A 15,493-nucleotide genomic window follows, 5' to 3' on the forward strand; every position below is an offset into this window, starting at 1 on the left:
GATTGACTCTCACCCTCAGAGAGTGGGAGCAGAAGTCAGAAGTATCTAATCCTTCTGGGAAGCATCATGAGGGATGTGGCCTGGAGAACCTTTCTGTTCTTATGGGCTAGCCCTGAGGGAAGAGATCCTTTTGGGAAACAGCACCCTCCAATATCAGGTCACAATCCCAAAGGACAGGTTTCTCTAGGTAAATGCACGTACCCTGCTGTAATATCCTCAGATATGTCATGGAGGTAGGGGAGTAAAAGAAAGAAAGCTCAGTGGAAAAATTTTAATCAAGTCTTTACCTTTTATTTACCTATCATAAGGTTCATGTCAGTTGGAGCTTCCTATATATTGTTTAAAACTTTTTTGTTTATTGACTCTTCATGTTGTGTTAAGTATTTGGTTTACCATCAGTAATCGAATTTAAAATATAAATTTTTCAGAATTATCATTTTACCCATTAACTGTTTAGTGAAAGGAATCAAACTTTCACCTATTGTAAGAAAATTTACAGAAGCCATCCTAATGTAAAAGAGAAAGAAAGAGAGAGAAAGGTGAAGTGGGAGTAGAAATCTTATTAGCAATGTATAATTAATAACTGAATAAAATTTGATTTTCATTTCCTTTCCATTAAGTCTCCTAAGAATAAAAGAATAATAAACAAACTCATGCTCTCTTATACTTTACCAAGTACCATATGTCCATGTTAATTAGAATGCCTTCACATTTCTTTGAGAGAACACACATACTAGTTCCTTTGTTTTAAAATAACATTCTGAATTTGCATATTTTCCAATATATCCCAGGACCTTTTTTTTGTTTTTTGGGGTTTTTTGGCGGTACGTGGGCCTCTCACTGCTGTGGCCTCTCCCGTTGCGGAGCACAGGCTCCGGACGCGCAGGCTCAGCGGCCATGGCTCACGGGCCCAGCCGCTCCGCGGCATGTGGGATCTTCCCAGAACAGGGCACGAACCCGTGTCCCCTGCATCGACAGGCGGACTCTCAACCACTGCACCACCAGGGAAGCCCCATATCCCAGGACCTTTCTATCTCTCCTGTAGGTTTGGCCTCATTACTTCTGTTCTCCAATTCTCTACTGACTTTCTATACTAGAGGTAGAGAAATCAAGAATGTCTTTGTAAGACTTTTGAAAAAGATTAAAGCAAGCATGAACAAAGACAGGAGTTATAAGACAGGGTAATTATCATTAGTTCAAGAAGTATGTAGGTGGTACCGTCAATGGAACTTGGGAGGTGGAGCTGGTGGGGTGGGGGAGGTTTACTGGAAGATACCGTTTTCTTGACTAAGTTTACTAGGCTTTCAGTTCGGGAAACCTGACCAACAATGAATCACTGCAGTGAAAACCAGACTACAGGGAATGGCCATAGAAAGATAAGAACTATATTCTGGAGAAAGTGTCACAGTGTAGAGGTTATTGAGAGAAAAACAGGTATGGGAACTCAGAACAGGGACCCATGAGGTTAACAACGAGATTTAAGACAAGAACAAAATGATTACAATTATAATACAAGGTAATCTAGGACAAGATTCTGAAGCCAAATTGATGCTGCAGCTCTAAACTTCTGACCTAGAGCATTCTGAATTAGGAAGTAGATGTGTTCCAGGGTTTCAATTCTGTTTGAACTTCTACATAGGGATTAAGGGGTTCCCACTGTTTGCTTCAAGGAAGGAACTTAGGCATTCATTCAATTTATATTCATTGAGTGCTTCCTAGGTACCAGAACCATTCTAAGATCAAGAATTAGCAGTGGTTCAAATTATCTGACCTCTTGAGAAGTCTCCATTCTAGTGGGTGGACACTGACAATAATCAAATAAACAAATGGACACAGAATGCATTTTCAGTTACAGTCAGTACAATAAAGAAAATAAATCAGGGCTTCCCTGGTGGTACAGTGGTTAAGAATCCGCCTGCCATTGCAGAGGACACAGGTTCGAGCCCTGGTCCGGGAAGATCCCACATGCCGTGGAGCAACTAAGCCCATGCGCCACAACTACTGAGCCTGCGCTCTAGAGCCCGCGAGCCACAACTACTGAGCCCACGTGCTGCAACTACTGAAGCCTGCGTGCCTAGAACCCGTGCTCCGCAACCGCAATGAGAAGCCCGTGCAACACAACAAAGAGCAGCCCCCGCTCACCGCAACTAGAGAAGGCCCGCGCTCAGCAACAAAGACCCAATGCAGCCAAAAATAAATAATAAATAAATAATTAATTAAAAGAAAAGAAAAGAAATCAGAGGAAGGGAATGGAGAATGTCAGCAGGTGTTATTTTGGATAAGGTTGTCAGGTAAGAGTTTCCTGAAGATTCTTAGATGAATATCTCAAAGTAAGAAAAAGGAATATGTGGTTATTTGGAAGACAAGTAGTCTAGGAAAATGAAATGACAAATTCAAGATCCCAAGTAGATAAGAATGTGCTTGTTCTGTTTGAGGAACAGAAAGGAAGCCAGAATAGCTAATATAAATAGGCTGACGACAGTATAAGTAAAACTTCCCATTTTGTTGTAACTAATAACAAGTATCAATTTCTGTTTTTACTGATCCCTAAAAATTCATACTTTGTGTCTTTAAGAATTAATTTTTATGGAGAAAATCCCATGCAGACAAGATATGTTGACCGCTTGATCCTAATTTTATCTTGCTGTTACATTCATACACATACAGCCCATAACAGATCTAAGACAGCCGATTATTATATAAAGAGGGACTAACTGCTTCGCATATTAAATTTTAACCTAATGTTATGAATGATTTTCCATAATTGTCAGAGTTTGAAGCCTTCAATAAGGAAGAGCTTTCATATGGCATGAATCTTATATGGTATGAATTCATACGGTATGAATCTTATACAACATGATTGCTTTTAAATATAAGGACAGCAGGGTATTTTTGAGAACTGTTACTTCAGTTACAGTTTGACTAATTTTTAATCAAAGCATTCAATATATCTGTATACTTTGCAGCATGATCAATGGAAGCCTCAACGTTTCAGATATTGTTTTGTGCACAGGATGAATGAAAGTTGCAGTTTATAAAAACAATTCATAAAACCATCTACATCTACTGTAACTTTGTTGGAGATTGAGATCAATGTTCTGAAATAAAGTATTTAGTAATAAAAATTAGGACACACCTTTCCTATTTTTTGATGATTTCTATTCCCCCTGAGAGAAATAAAAGATCTGTGGTTAATCAGATTCTAGACTCCACTGTCTCTTAGATCAGAAATATGGATAAGGAAAGAATGTCTAAGGACGTTTTATTTTTCAGATTTGAAATTCAGATATAAAAATAGCTTTTGTAGAGTAGGATGTTAGGTTATAGTTTTCAAATAACTAATGTATGAAACAAGTCTCTGAAAAAAGTTTGACAGGAAGGGGACATTAGGGCATCACTGAGAATAACTGGAGTAAATGAAACTTCTCCTTTAGGAAGGTCTATATGTCTAATCTAAGACTAATGGCAAGAGCCATTGATCATCACTATGTTGATGTTATTTTAGAGAAACATGAACTCTCATGCAGAAGACTGTTGTAATCAATTTGATCAAGAATTGATCGTGTGGAATGAGTGAATTTACTGTCTTTGATAGTCATGGAATTGTAAGATCCAGTAAATATTTTTCAATATATATTCACAGCTGCAGCAATACACAAATAAACATTATAAAATATTTATTATCAATATTGTTATCCATTTTTGTCCATTCAGAAAAACAACTCAGAGGTGAAAATATTCACCCAATCAGCAAAGGCAAATAGGTTCTGCTTGTTGAAGTAGTGAAGAGAAATATAAGTAAAAATTTTAAAGTCATGCAGGTTTTCTTCCCACTAAATGAGGGGCATGATATTTATTTCATGTGAAATCTCAATTTGTTTCACATAAAAATTTATAAAGGATGTGTACAGGAGTTAGAAAATCATTGTAATTAAAGACACAAGCTTGAGGGAAATTAAGGAAACCTCAAATATCACAGTTTTGGAATCCTCAGCTTTACCTAATATCATTATGGGTTGTGAGAGAGTCAAATAAGTGAGTCTTATGCCCAAGAATACTGGCTTTATTTTAATGATATACTCCAAAAAGGTTGGTCCTGTTCCTTTCAGCTACACTGAACAAAAAAATATAGAACAGGAAACTGGTTAATATTGCAGTTTAGGTAATAGTAAACAAGTCATTTTATTTTCCTTGACTTCAGACTTCAAGTTATAATTTATATGATAATATTAAATTAGTTAATTGATTGGTCTGTTCCTTCTAGTTCCTTTTGGGAAAAAAAGAGTACTTAGAAATAGGCATTTGCATGACATACTTTGGAAAAAGCTGGGCTTACAGAAGTCCCAAACCAAGAGGGAATTTTATCACATTTTAATGCACAATAACACTTCCAGTCTTAGTGCCTTACACAGGAGCAAAGCAGCATGCAAAACTCATATGCTCCCTGCAAATACCTTTGAACACATCATGAACCACTTACAAAAAACCTCTGGCATTGTAAGATCTCAAAGGGGTGTAAAACTTCACTAAATGTGTTTTTCCTTTACTGGTCAAATAAACACATACTGAATTTTATGTGCAAGTGTTTAGTGTTTCTAAAATGAACACCCAAATGCACGGCTTAGAATCTTCCACAATAGGAAAATTGCCAAAAGAAAAAGAAGGAAATATCAAAAGAAAAAAAATCTTACAATATGTAATAATAGCTGGACCCTTTTAACTGCAAGCTCCAAGAATCTACTGTTGTTGTGGAGGTTATTACTCACTTAGTAAAAATTTTCTCTTGTAATAGAGTATAAGCGAAAGAGAAACAATGACATGTTATCTCTTTTTTGGTCTCCTGGAATGAGAGCAATCTTAGCATCAATTGAAGCATTGATCTGCCCTTCAGGAAATATTTACATTTCAGTGGATAGAAACTTGGACTGATAGAAGAATGGTTTTTCTGAAGACTATAGTACTAATAATGATTTTTTATTGGATTGAGCATCTCTCTGTCACCAGTGCTATCTTGATTGGAAATAGAGATTCAAAATTTCAATAATAAATGCCCAAAGGTCATACTAAAAAAAGTGGGTGTGGATTTTAGTTAGTAAAATTAAATGGATTTATGTAAAATTTGCTGTATCTCTTCTCTCATCATAGGAGTTATCGGCTTATTTTCCTAGAAAATTATTTGTCCTTAATACTTAAAATTTTATAGGATTGTATGTGCTATACCAGGAAGAACAGCACTCATTTATGTACAGTTGTGAGAAAACTTGAATTTCAGAGTCCTTGTAATAAAATTGTTTAAGAAACTATGTGGGCTGTTTACAGTTGGCTCAAGTTCATATACATTAAGGTCCATGAGTAGGACAAACCACAGCATCAAGGTGAAGGTGAGTGCCATATTTGCACTATATTCTACAGATGCCCTAATAACTTGCTGGGTTTGATTTGGTCCTCTTAAAAACTGAAGGACTATTACAACTGAGCTTACATCTATTTAAAGAAAACCTTTAACTTTAAGAAACTTTAAGGGTTTCTTCAATAGATAGAAAGATAGCTTTGTTTCGATTTAAAAGCAGAACAGCAAAATATGATAGCAAATGTTACAACAGAACTGCTGCTCTGGAATATGACTGTGGATGATCTCACTAGATGAATTAAATGAAATAAGAGTGCAGGTGCAGCTCAGGGGACATGGGTTTGTTAAAGATGTCATTCAGAACGCAGGATGAGGCAGTGGGAGTGGTCAGTGACTGGGTAATTCAGCACTTCGGACAGTTCCCAAGGGCACTGCTTCCTTCCAGGTACTTAGAGTACTTAACCTTTAGATTACCAAACCTACTTATTTAATTCTACCTCGCAGTGTCACATTTATACCTGCATGTGACCTTAATCCCAAAGAAAATGTCTGCATTCATCCACAGAGCTCTTCGTGTTTCACATGAAGCCTACATCTTCAGTCCTGACAGGAAGGTTCATGGTGTTCTTCCTGTTACTTGAGGTTATGTCAGGCTTGTCACTAGGCCTTGTTATATTAACTTAATTTTCAACCTGACTGAATATGAAAAGATGAAGATGAGGTCATCCAAGTCATGGAAGAGTCTTTACCAACACCTGATGGTCCATTAGAGTCAAGTCCTCTGGGCCATTTACATGCAGAGCCATTCAGCAGCTGTTGTATAACAAACTGAAATGAGGAGCTCATACTAGATGAGGGGTTGGTGATGCAGAAAAAGCCTTTTAAGAATCTGCTAAAATTCTGCCTAGCGCCATGTGGCCTAACTGTAGAAGGTAACACAAGCATATTAAGGCCTTCCTTGCAGCCTCTGGTAATAACAGAATTGTTCTTCTGGAGCAAGGACTTTGGGCCAGTTTCTAAGAAGCAGAACTACAATTCAGGATAGTCTATCTCGTTCCTAATCAAAGGACAAATTCCAGATTAAAATTAGAATTATTGACAACAAGACAGAAGTATATACATACATATATCAGTCTTAAGGATCCTACATGGTTAACAGGTCTGTGACCTTAATGCTCAGAGGAACTCAATTTCTTTTTAATTTCTTTAGTGGATTCACAGATATCAGAAATGAATTTTCTAGCCTGGCTGAGAGCTCTAAAGAGTACTGAGAAAGCATGAGAATGATCTAGCAAGGAGGAGGAAGGAGAACAATGGCCCAAAACACTCCAGAAGGGAGAACATATAACAGAGAAACTGGTATTTTATTATTTTATGAGAGAGTGATACCACAAAAGTTTGACAAATATAAAAGCTCTGAGGTCCTTCTTTAACTAGTTGAGTAGTACATGATTGTTACTCTGTATGTTCTGAAAGCACCAACAGCAGAAAAGGCATTCCCTAGGCTTCCTGGATGAATAACACATTAATAACACAAATAACTCAGGTAGCTCTGAGTCTGGAGCTAGTGATTAATACTGAAGGAACAGCAGTGATTTTCATTAGAAGGCCAATTCTACTGGTTCCTCAGCTGTAACTGTTGGAAAACTTAAGAATCTGAGATTTGAGAAGGCTCCCTAGGTGTCCACCCAGATGGTTATGCGACCTGAGAAAAGAGCTTCTTATTTATCCAAGTACACAGTATGCATTTGTAAATAATAGTATTGATTCCCTGAAGTCATGTGTGTAAATCAGCCATATTATTCAAAGATCAGCTCTACGCATGCGTGGGCGATTAACAATTTGGCACCAATTTAGCCAACTCTACTCTCAGCGCTGAAAAAACGTCTTTAGGAGATTCAGGATAACCCACCCTGACTCACAAAACTTGGTTATGTTTGTATGGTTTCAGGAAATTTCCCTCAAAATTTAACTGAAACCTGAAATTTAACTGAAATTTAAATTCTAAAATTTTAAATTTAAAATTCAAAATTTAACTGAAACCTAAAACCAAAAATTTAAGCTAGGCTTTATTTTTAAATATTGATATTAAACTTCATGACATCTAGTTTATCATGACATCTAGTTTATCATAAATATCATGGCAATTTAACATGAACAATGGATTTAATTTTTTCACTTTCTATACAGTTAATACAATCTTTATTTAATAAAAAAAAGAAAGGAAAGGTCATATTTGTTAATCATACTACTTTTGGAATGCTCGTGGATATTAAGGCATTTGTTCTTTGCTACATATATATGACATTTAAATACGGTAACTAAATACAAGGCATTATTATTAGCAGACATGTAAACTAATGAATGCCACTAAATCATGTTGCAAAGCCCACAGGAAAACGTACTACACAATTTATTGTTAATTCACTCTGACTTCTCTGATATCATTATTTTCTATGATTTATAAGTTATTTTTCATAGATAATTTAAGGCAGCTTATATGATCAACACAGCTTTTTCATTTAACTGCTATGTATAAAACAGAGAAACAACAAGAATATATTGCATAGCACACAGAATTATAGGCATTATCTTATAATAACTTTTAATGGAGTATAATGTATAAAAATACTGAATCACTATGCTGTGAAAACCTGAAATTAATATAATACTGTAAATCAACTATACTGCAATAAATATAATATTTTCAATCAATCTTCACTATCATTCATTTTTGACAATTAGAAGAGGAAACAACACTCATATAAAACCATTTTCTTTTCGTGGGTATTTTTGCCTATTTCCTATGAATGTGGAAATAAGCAACTAAATGTCTGACCCATAACTTAGGCACATGTGTCAGCCTAAATTGCCTTAGGAGTGTGAAGTAAAAAGAGATTTTAATACTTCTAACAACTTAAAAATACTGAGTTCTTAAATAACTATAGTCCACTGGGCCTCTACAAGTAAATGAAGGAGGAAGAGGAGGGCCAACTGTTACAAATCCAGTTTCGTTGCTCACGGTAGACCTCTGATATTTGATGGGCTAAGCAGCAATGCATATGAGTTTTGTTTTTAATATCACTCACTATTAACTGCAGTTCAGTAAAACTAGATTCACCTTTGGATGTAATAATACATATAAATATAGTTTACACATACAGTAACTGCGACGTAGGAATAAAGGTATTATTTTCTACTGTTTTTTAGTTATATTACTTTAAAATTTCATTATACAGACACAGATCTGTAACTTCATTAGACATAAACTACATACATGTAGATGTTACTTGAACATATACATGCAAGCATGTTATTTATTTGTATTTTTCAATGCTATCATTTCTCCTTTTATGGATAAGACTACTGAGGTTCAGAGATACTCACCGGGTTACTTAATATTCATAGTGGGTAAGTAGTAAAGCCAGGTTTGGAACTGAAGCAGATTCTGGCTTAGGTTACAGTGCTTTTTCCACTGAATCATACGTCCCACCTTCAAGGTTTTAATTTCATTTGTCCGTGTTTGACATGGGCACGCAAGGAAACATGTGGTAGAGCTTTGGAGTTCATCCACAGATCATATTTTCCTACACCATCATTTTGCATGAGAGGCAAGTAAAGGCAAGTGAAGTGAAGCAACCGGAGAAAACTACACAGAGGTAGTGACAGGACTGGAACTCAAGCCCTGTGCTCTTTAGATGCTACCTAGAGATGAAGATAATTTATCTGGACCATCACAGCTTAGCCTCAGGATATCCTGATCACAAGGATACTTCAGTAAGTATGTACATACACATTTCTCTTGGCATCTTAAGAGTAGAATTAACGCAGATATATTTTAATTTTTCTTTACAAAATACACTTCTAAAGTGACCTCATTAAAGCTCTCAAACCAAAACAACAGCACATTAGTAATCTGATGTTCTAATGCATTTCAGACAAAGGAGAAAAATGTGATGCGACGAGAAATAAATTCAGCAGTAGAGCTGTGCTTACCTTCATAAGTCCCACTTTCTAGGAGAGCACCACTTTTCTCCAATTCCATAAAATCTTCAACAGTGATGAAAATATAGTCCACTCCAGGAACCTCACCCTCCTTATGTGGCCTTGTGGTGCCTGAATAAGGAAAATTAAAAACAAAAGAAAGACTCTAAGTGATTTGTTGCTGAACTTTAGAAATACCACCACACTTCTGAATATTCAATAACACTTGTTTGTACATCCTGCGAGTTGGCAGTTTGCATTTGTCCTTCTGTTTGTTTGGAAACAGAAAATAGCAGGGGGTTAAGATTAAAGTAAACATACAAAGCATTTTTCTTCATCAAGTTTATAAAGAGTTCATTGCCATGGAATGTGGCTGCATAGGTTTTTCAGTGAAAAATGCAGACCATTGTGCCCTTTTTGAAGAGGTGGCTTGAATATTGGGCCAGGAGTCTGCTAGCTCAGGAATTTACATATCTCTCTTCCATGAATGGACCTCTATTGTTCTGTAGAGTGCTTTGCTATGACATAAAATACAATGGAAAATAGAAATGTTAGCAAAATGTCAATTTACCTTTATATTTTCATGATCTGCTCCTTTATGGGGGGGAGGTTGTTGCCACTTGTTAATTTTGTGCCAAATAATAGCTTATATTTGATTTAAAGGATAAGAAAGGCTTTATTATTACTTAAAATTAAATGACTAAATAATAATTAGAATTGAGTAATAATTATAATTAAATTAGTATTATGTTAGTAATATAGTATCCTTCCTCCCTCCTTCTCTCCCTCCCTCTTTCTTCCCCCTCCCTTCCTCCCTTCCTCCCTTCCTCTCTTTCTCTCTTTCTCTCTTTCTCTCTTTCTTCCTTCCTTCCTTTCTTTCTTTCATTATTGTCTTTAATTCTGACTGCACTGGGAGGTGACACACTCTAAGGGGTTACTGCATGGGTCCACCACTCTTGTTTCCTGCATCACCTATAGAGTAAACAGCTTCTGTGACCAGGGTGACAGGAATAGCAGCCTGTGGCTCAGTACAGCTCCACTGGAGAAGTCAGTCTCCCAGACCTGCTGTCCAGTTTGTGAGGTGGGAACCAAAACAGAGACATATTAAAGGCTGTGGGTTTGTTTTCTGGAATACTTCCTTCCCTGAACATGCCTTAAGCTTCTTTTCTTTTTCTATGCCACCTACATAAGACATTTTGCATGTCAGATTGGAATTTTCGTAATGCATACATGCAAATAGTATGCAGAAGTACATAGAAGGCAAATGTGTAAACAAAGTACTAGTACACTGGCAGGCTTATTCACATGTATACTATCGTCCATATTCTCTATAAACTAAACAAAAAGTATGTCAAACCCTTAAATTTATTTTCACTCTCCAAAATCTTTATCAACTAGGCCCTGTAACAGCCAGTCAGTTCTCCTTTTAGTCTATTAGGATCAAATCTGGACTGCAAATGAGAGGCCTAAACTAATATCAGAATATACAGTGTGTTAGGAAAATTCATTTTTGGTAAAAATGATTAATTTCCATTGAAAACATTTTTTAAAATTTGAAGGCATTATGTTCTAAAATTAAATTTTACAACCTTCTTTGGGGGTTGCAAAACAATTTTTCCCCATAGTCATGTTTAATGACTTTCCCCTGAATTTGTTATTTTATTTTGTTTAACTGAGTCACATTTTATAATATTCCCTTCTGCTTTTAACGTTATAAAATATAAACCTCCCACACCTAGTATGCATAATGTTGTCAAATTAATGTTTCTATGAGAACCTTAATTTTCAATATCCTGACTATTATATGCTTAACCCTTGTGAATTAAAAGCACATTAACATGGTTTTCGGCAATCAATTTGTTTTTCTGTTTCTTTAGAACACACTCTAATCATTAAGAAAGATCACGTAACACAGTTTCAATTTTCCTTCCTAATTTATCTGCATATTTCAGAAGCTACACACTTTGATTAATTAACTGCTTGCAGTGCAGTAATGCATTCCCAGCACAATGTGAGCATAAGACCACGAGCTTAAGGGCAATTTCCAGGGCTGCTGACTTGACTAGAGTGACTCGCCTGCACCAAATTCTAGTGAACGTGTTTGGGTTGTGCTCTTCTTGGAAGGACCATGAGTACTTTGGTTCACTGGTTGTTTTTCCATCTACGTCTTACATCTCAGGCCAATGTGACTGACTTTCTGCCTTAGGGATTCAGCCTCCCCTGTGGCTGCATCAGTGTCACCTGTTGCTGTTGACCTGCTTGTTGCTGGCTGCCTATTTGGACTGGGGGTTCGCCTACCTCGCTGTTGCTTGAAGAAGTTCTACACTACAATCTTAAAAGCTGCATTTCCCATCTTTGACATCAATCTCCCATCCTTTTCTCTCATTCTGTTCTTCTTTTTAATTATAACCTCCAATCTCCTGATGGCTCCTAATTTCCATGATGTTCCCCATATTTGCCTTTCTACTAAGGGACTGGGAATCTAACATGCCTTCTTTCCTTTAGTTCATCTTCACCATTTTCCACGTCTTAACAAACCTCCAAGTTCCCTATTGGCTATTTCATTCAGAGACTGCAGCTGCTATAGAAAACCATGAACTTTCACTGACAAAGTACCCTACAGATTTAGGCTTTCTAATGTTAGTTTTGCTGTTGTTGTTGGACAAGTTTTTCTTTATTCATTTTGTTTTTTTTTTAATTGAAGTAGAGTTGATTTACTATGCTGTGCCAATCTCTGCTGTACAGCAAAGTGACTCAGTTTTACACATACAGACACTCTTTTTAAAAATTCTTTTCCATTATGGTTTATCCCAGGAGACTGGATATAGTTCCCCGTACTATACGGTAGGACCCTGTTGTTTATGCATTCTAAATGTAATAGTTTGCATCTACCAATCCCAAATTCCCAGTCCGTGCCTCCCCCTCCCCCCTCTAATGTTAGTTTGATTCAACTGATGCATGGCAATCCTTTTAATAAGTGTCTTCTTCCCTCTTTGACCCACCATGTTCTAATACTCAAGGGCTTTGACTTTTCAGCAGAAGACATTAGCTCATTCTCTTTCTGGTAATATGAGAGATACTCTGAATTAAAATTCCTTAAAGTTTCCTAATTTCTAACTCCTTCATCTGCATTATCTTCATCCTTAATTGTAATCATCCATCCATCTTGCTAAGACTAATCCCTTCTCTTCTGTTTTCTTTCAAAGTCTAGTTTTTATTTTTTATCAAAGTTATACAGATATTTTAAAGATTCTACACTTCTACAAGGTTTGTTATTCTACAACTCTACGTTATTTTTTTTAAGTAGACTGTCATCACCCCCCGCCCACACACACACACCTTTCATTTTATCCAGCGGTAAACACTTTTAACTCTTTTAGCTGATTCTTTTGTTTTACCTTCATGTCTTTAAATAATTTATCAATACTTATGATGGCTCTTGTTGTTGTTGTTTTTTATTTTAGTCACTATTGATTTCTTGGTAAAGAAAATGAAGATTTAGCTCTTTTTGCCCACACTTCTTCACATCACTTCCTCCTTTTTCCCTTCTCCCATTCTCCCAGTAGAACAAACTTGTGTTAGATTACTATTTAACATTTATAATAATAATACTATGTAAATCTATTTCCAGCAGAACCATGTACTGTGCTGATTAATTTTCCATTCTTGTTTAATTTTTTGTTTACTCTAAATTTAATGTTTTAATTTCCAAATCTCCACATACTGATCAATATTTCAATTAATTAATCCTCTCCTTGGATAAACAAACCTCCTCTCAGAAGATACAAATATATTTGATATTTTGTCAAGTTTATCCTACTGAAGAAATTTCTCCTGGAGCCTTCTGACCTGCTCCAATCCAGACTGTTGGCCTACCACACAGCTGCCATCCTGGGATCACCTTTTGCCGTCATCCTGGGATTCACCTTGCCTCTTCCCTGTGTTGCAACCCTTCTTTCCCAGATCCCATATCTCTTTTTGTAGTCCATTCCCTCATTTTGGCAGAACACAACTGTCAGAAACTTTCTGTCAAAAGTTGCATGGGAGCTACATTTTTGAGACTTTGCATGTATGAAAATGTCTTTATTCAACCCTCACGGGTAGCAAATCTGACTTGGCATTTCAGGAAAATATAATGAAAACATATTATTTCCATCCTGTTCCTCTGTTAACATCACCACCACTTTTCCTGTCATGCATGCCCTGAAACTTTCCCTCAGGGTCACATTTGAGGTCTCCCTCATTCTTTTATTCCCTTTCCAAATAGCTGGCAAATTCTATGCTCTGTAACTCTACAATGTCATCCTTCTCTTCTGCACTATCTCTGCTCAAACACTGCCCTCCTGGACTAAGAAATGGCTACTTCACTGGTGTGCCTGCCTCCCCCTCTTGTTTTATCATTGCACTACCCGATTAGCCCTGGTACAGCATGAGGCTTATCACATACCCTCTCCAAAGGGCTTATCTACCCAATCTCTAGTCAAGAAACTTGGCTGAAAAAGGTAAGGAGAGGAAAATACTGTTAGTTAAAAAGAGTCAGAAGAGGTTCAGATTCTGTTATCGACAATAAAGTCAACTCTCATGATATGCCAGGTTATAGAGTCTCTCTAGGGGGACCTGCCTTGACGGAACATATGAGAGGACATAATATAAGAATTTTCTGCTTCAGAAATATTTTCCTTCCTGTCCTGCCATGTTCAATCTCCTTTCCTTTTAGCCCAAATTTTCCACCATTGGAATTACTCTTCAGTTTAGCCAAAATAGAAACTACCTTTAAAACATATGCTATAGTAGACAGGAATGTGAGCCATGGAATCAAACTGTCTGAGCTTGTTGATGCTATCAGCAATATCTTGAGGAAGGTTCTCCATCTCTATAAACTCTAGTTTTCTTACCTGTAAAATGGGAATAATACTAGTAGCATATTTAAAAAGTTAATTTGAAGAAGAAATGAGATAACCCATATACTTAAAACAATGTCTGGAAAATTTTAGGCACTCAGAAAGGATTATATATTAAGTACTCTTATCTGAAAGAACATAAATGACATCATGAATAGTTGTTTTTTCCTCATGAATTTTTAAGATTTTTTTTTTTTTTTGGGATGTGGACCATTTTTAAAGTCTTTATTGGTTTTTTTACAATGTTGCTTCTGCTTTATGTTTTGGCTTTTTAGCTGCCAGGTATGGGGGATCTTAGCTCTCCGACCAGGGATTGAACCCACACCCCCTGCATTGGAAGACAAACTCTTAACCACTGAACAACCAGGGAAGTCCCCCCAGGAATTCTTGCCAAAAATATTAATTGAGCACGTATTATGTGATATTCAAGCGCTATTCAAGATACCTGGTATATATCTTTGAAGAACACAGAATAGAGTCCTTTCCTTCATGAAACTTACATTCTAACGAGAAGAGACTAAACAAAGAAAATTTTTTTCTAAGTTATATAGTATTCTGTAAAGGGCTAAATCCTATTAAATGACCATAAATCAAATCATTAGCACCTATGGACTATTTTGTGGGACAATTACTGAGATTTTTAACCGTTAGCTTAGACAATACAGAGCAAAAGTTTCAAGAGAAAGACTGTAAAGGACCTGAAGGGAAGCAGAAATCTGCAGTACTTATGGGCTGCAGGCTTCAGAGGAGTGAATGACAGCTTGGCTAGAGACCTCTGGGAATCAACAGGAGTTCCACAAAGAGCTTGGTTATATTTTAAAAAGAATCACTAAACTCCTAGAGAGAGACTTCACTTATTTCACGTACTGCTTGGTCTGGCTTAAGTCAATTGACTTATACACTGGTGTCCAAATACATGTATTTTTGAACTTCCAAGGTTATTTTTATAGGGTTGATAAATATGACAGTGCATGGTGGGTTCTGATGACTGGTAAATGTGCACACACATAGACACATATATATATCACCCCTCGTTTTTAAAGGAAGAAGGTGGAAGGCATCATGTGGCAAAAAGATTCTTAGAACTGAAATTCAGAACATCTGCTTTTTATTTTTGTTTTAATATTTTAGATATGTGGTTCTGGGTTAAAACAACCTTTAGCTGATCATCAGTTTTCTTATTATGCAGTGAGGTAAATACTGGATATAAAAGGGTATTATAAAAAGTAAAAACATGAGCACTATGGCAACATGATTG

The 15,493-nt window shown here is 36.4% G+C and overlaps 1 protein-coding gene across 2 annotated transcripts in view; it reads right to left on the reverse strand.

Moving 5' to 3' along the window:
• The window catches only part of MAGI2 (membrane associated guanylate kinase, WW and PDZ domain containing 2), a 1,338,731-nt gene that overhangs the window by 592,404 nt on the left and 730,834 nt on the right, over positions 1-15,493 (reverse strand). For both annotated transcript variants that reach the window (XM_060020317.1, XM_060020318.1), the window contains exon 3: positions 9,347-9,466. In XM_060020317.1, the coding sequence (XP_059876300.1) occupies positions 9,347-9,466 (120 nt within the window). The remainder of the gene's footprint in view (positions 1-9,346; positions 9,467-15,493) is intronic.

The sequence above is a fragment of the Delphinus delphis genome, chromosome 9 (assembly GCF_949987515.2).
Source record: "Delphinus delphis chromosome 9, mDelDel1.2, whole genome shotgun sequence".
Taxonomy (NCBI): Eukaryota; Metazoa; Chordata; class Mammalia; order Artiodactyla; family Delphinidae; genus Delphinus; species Delphinus delphis.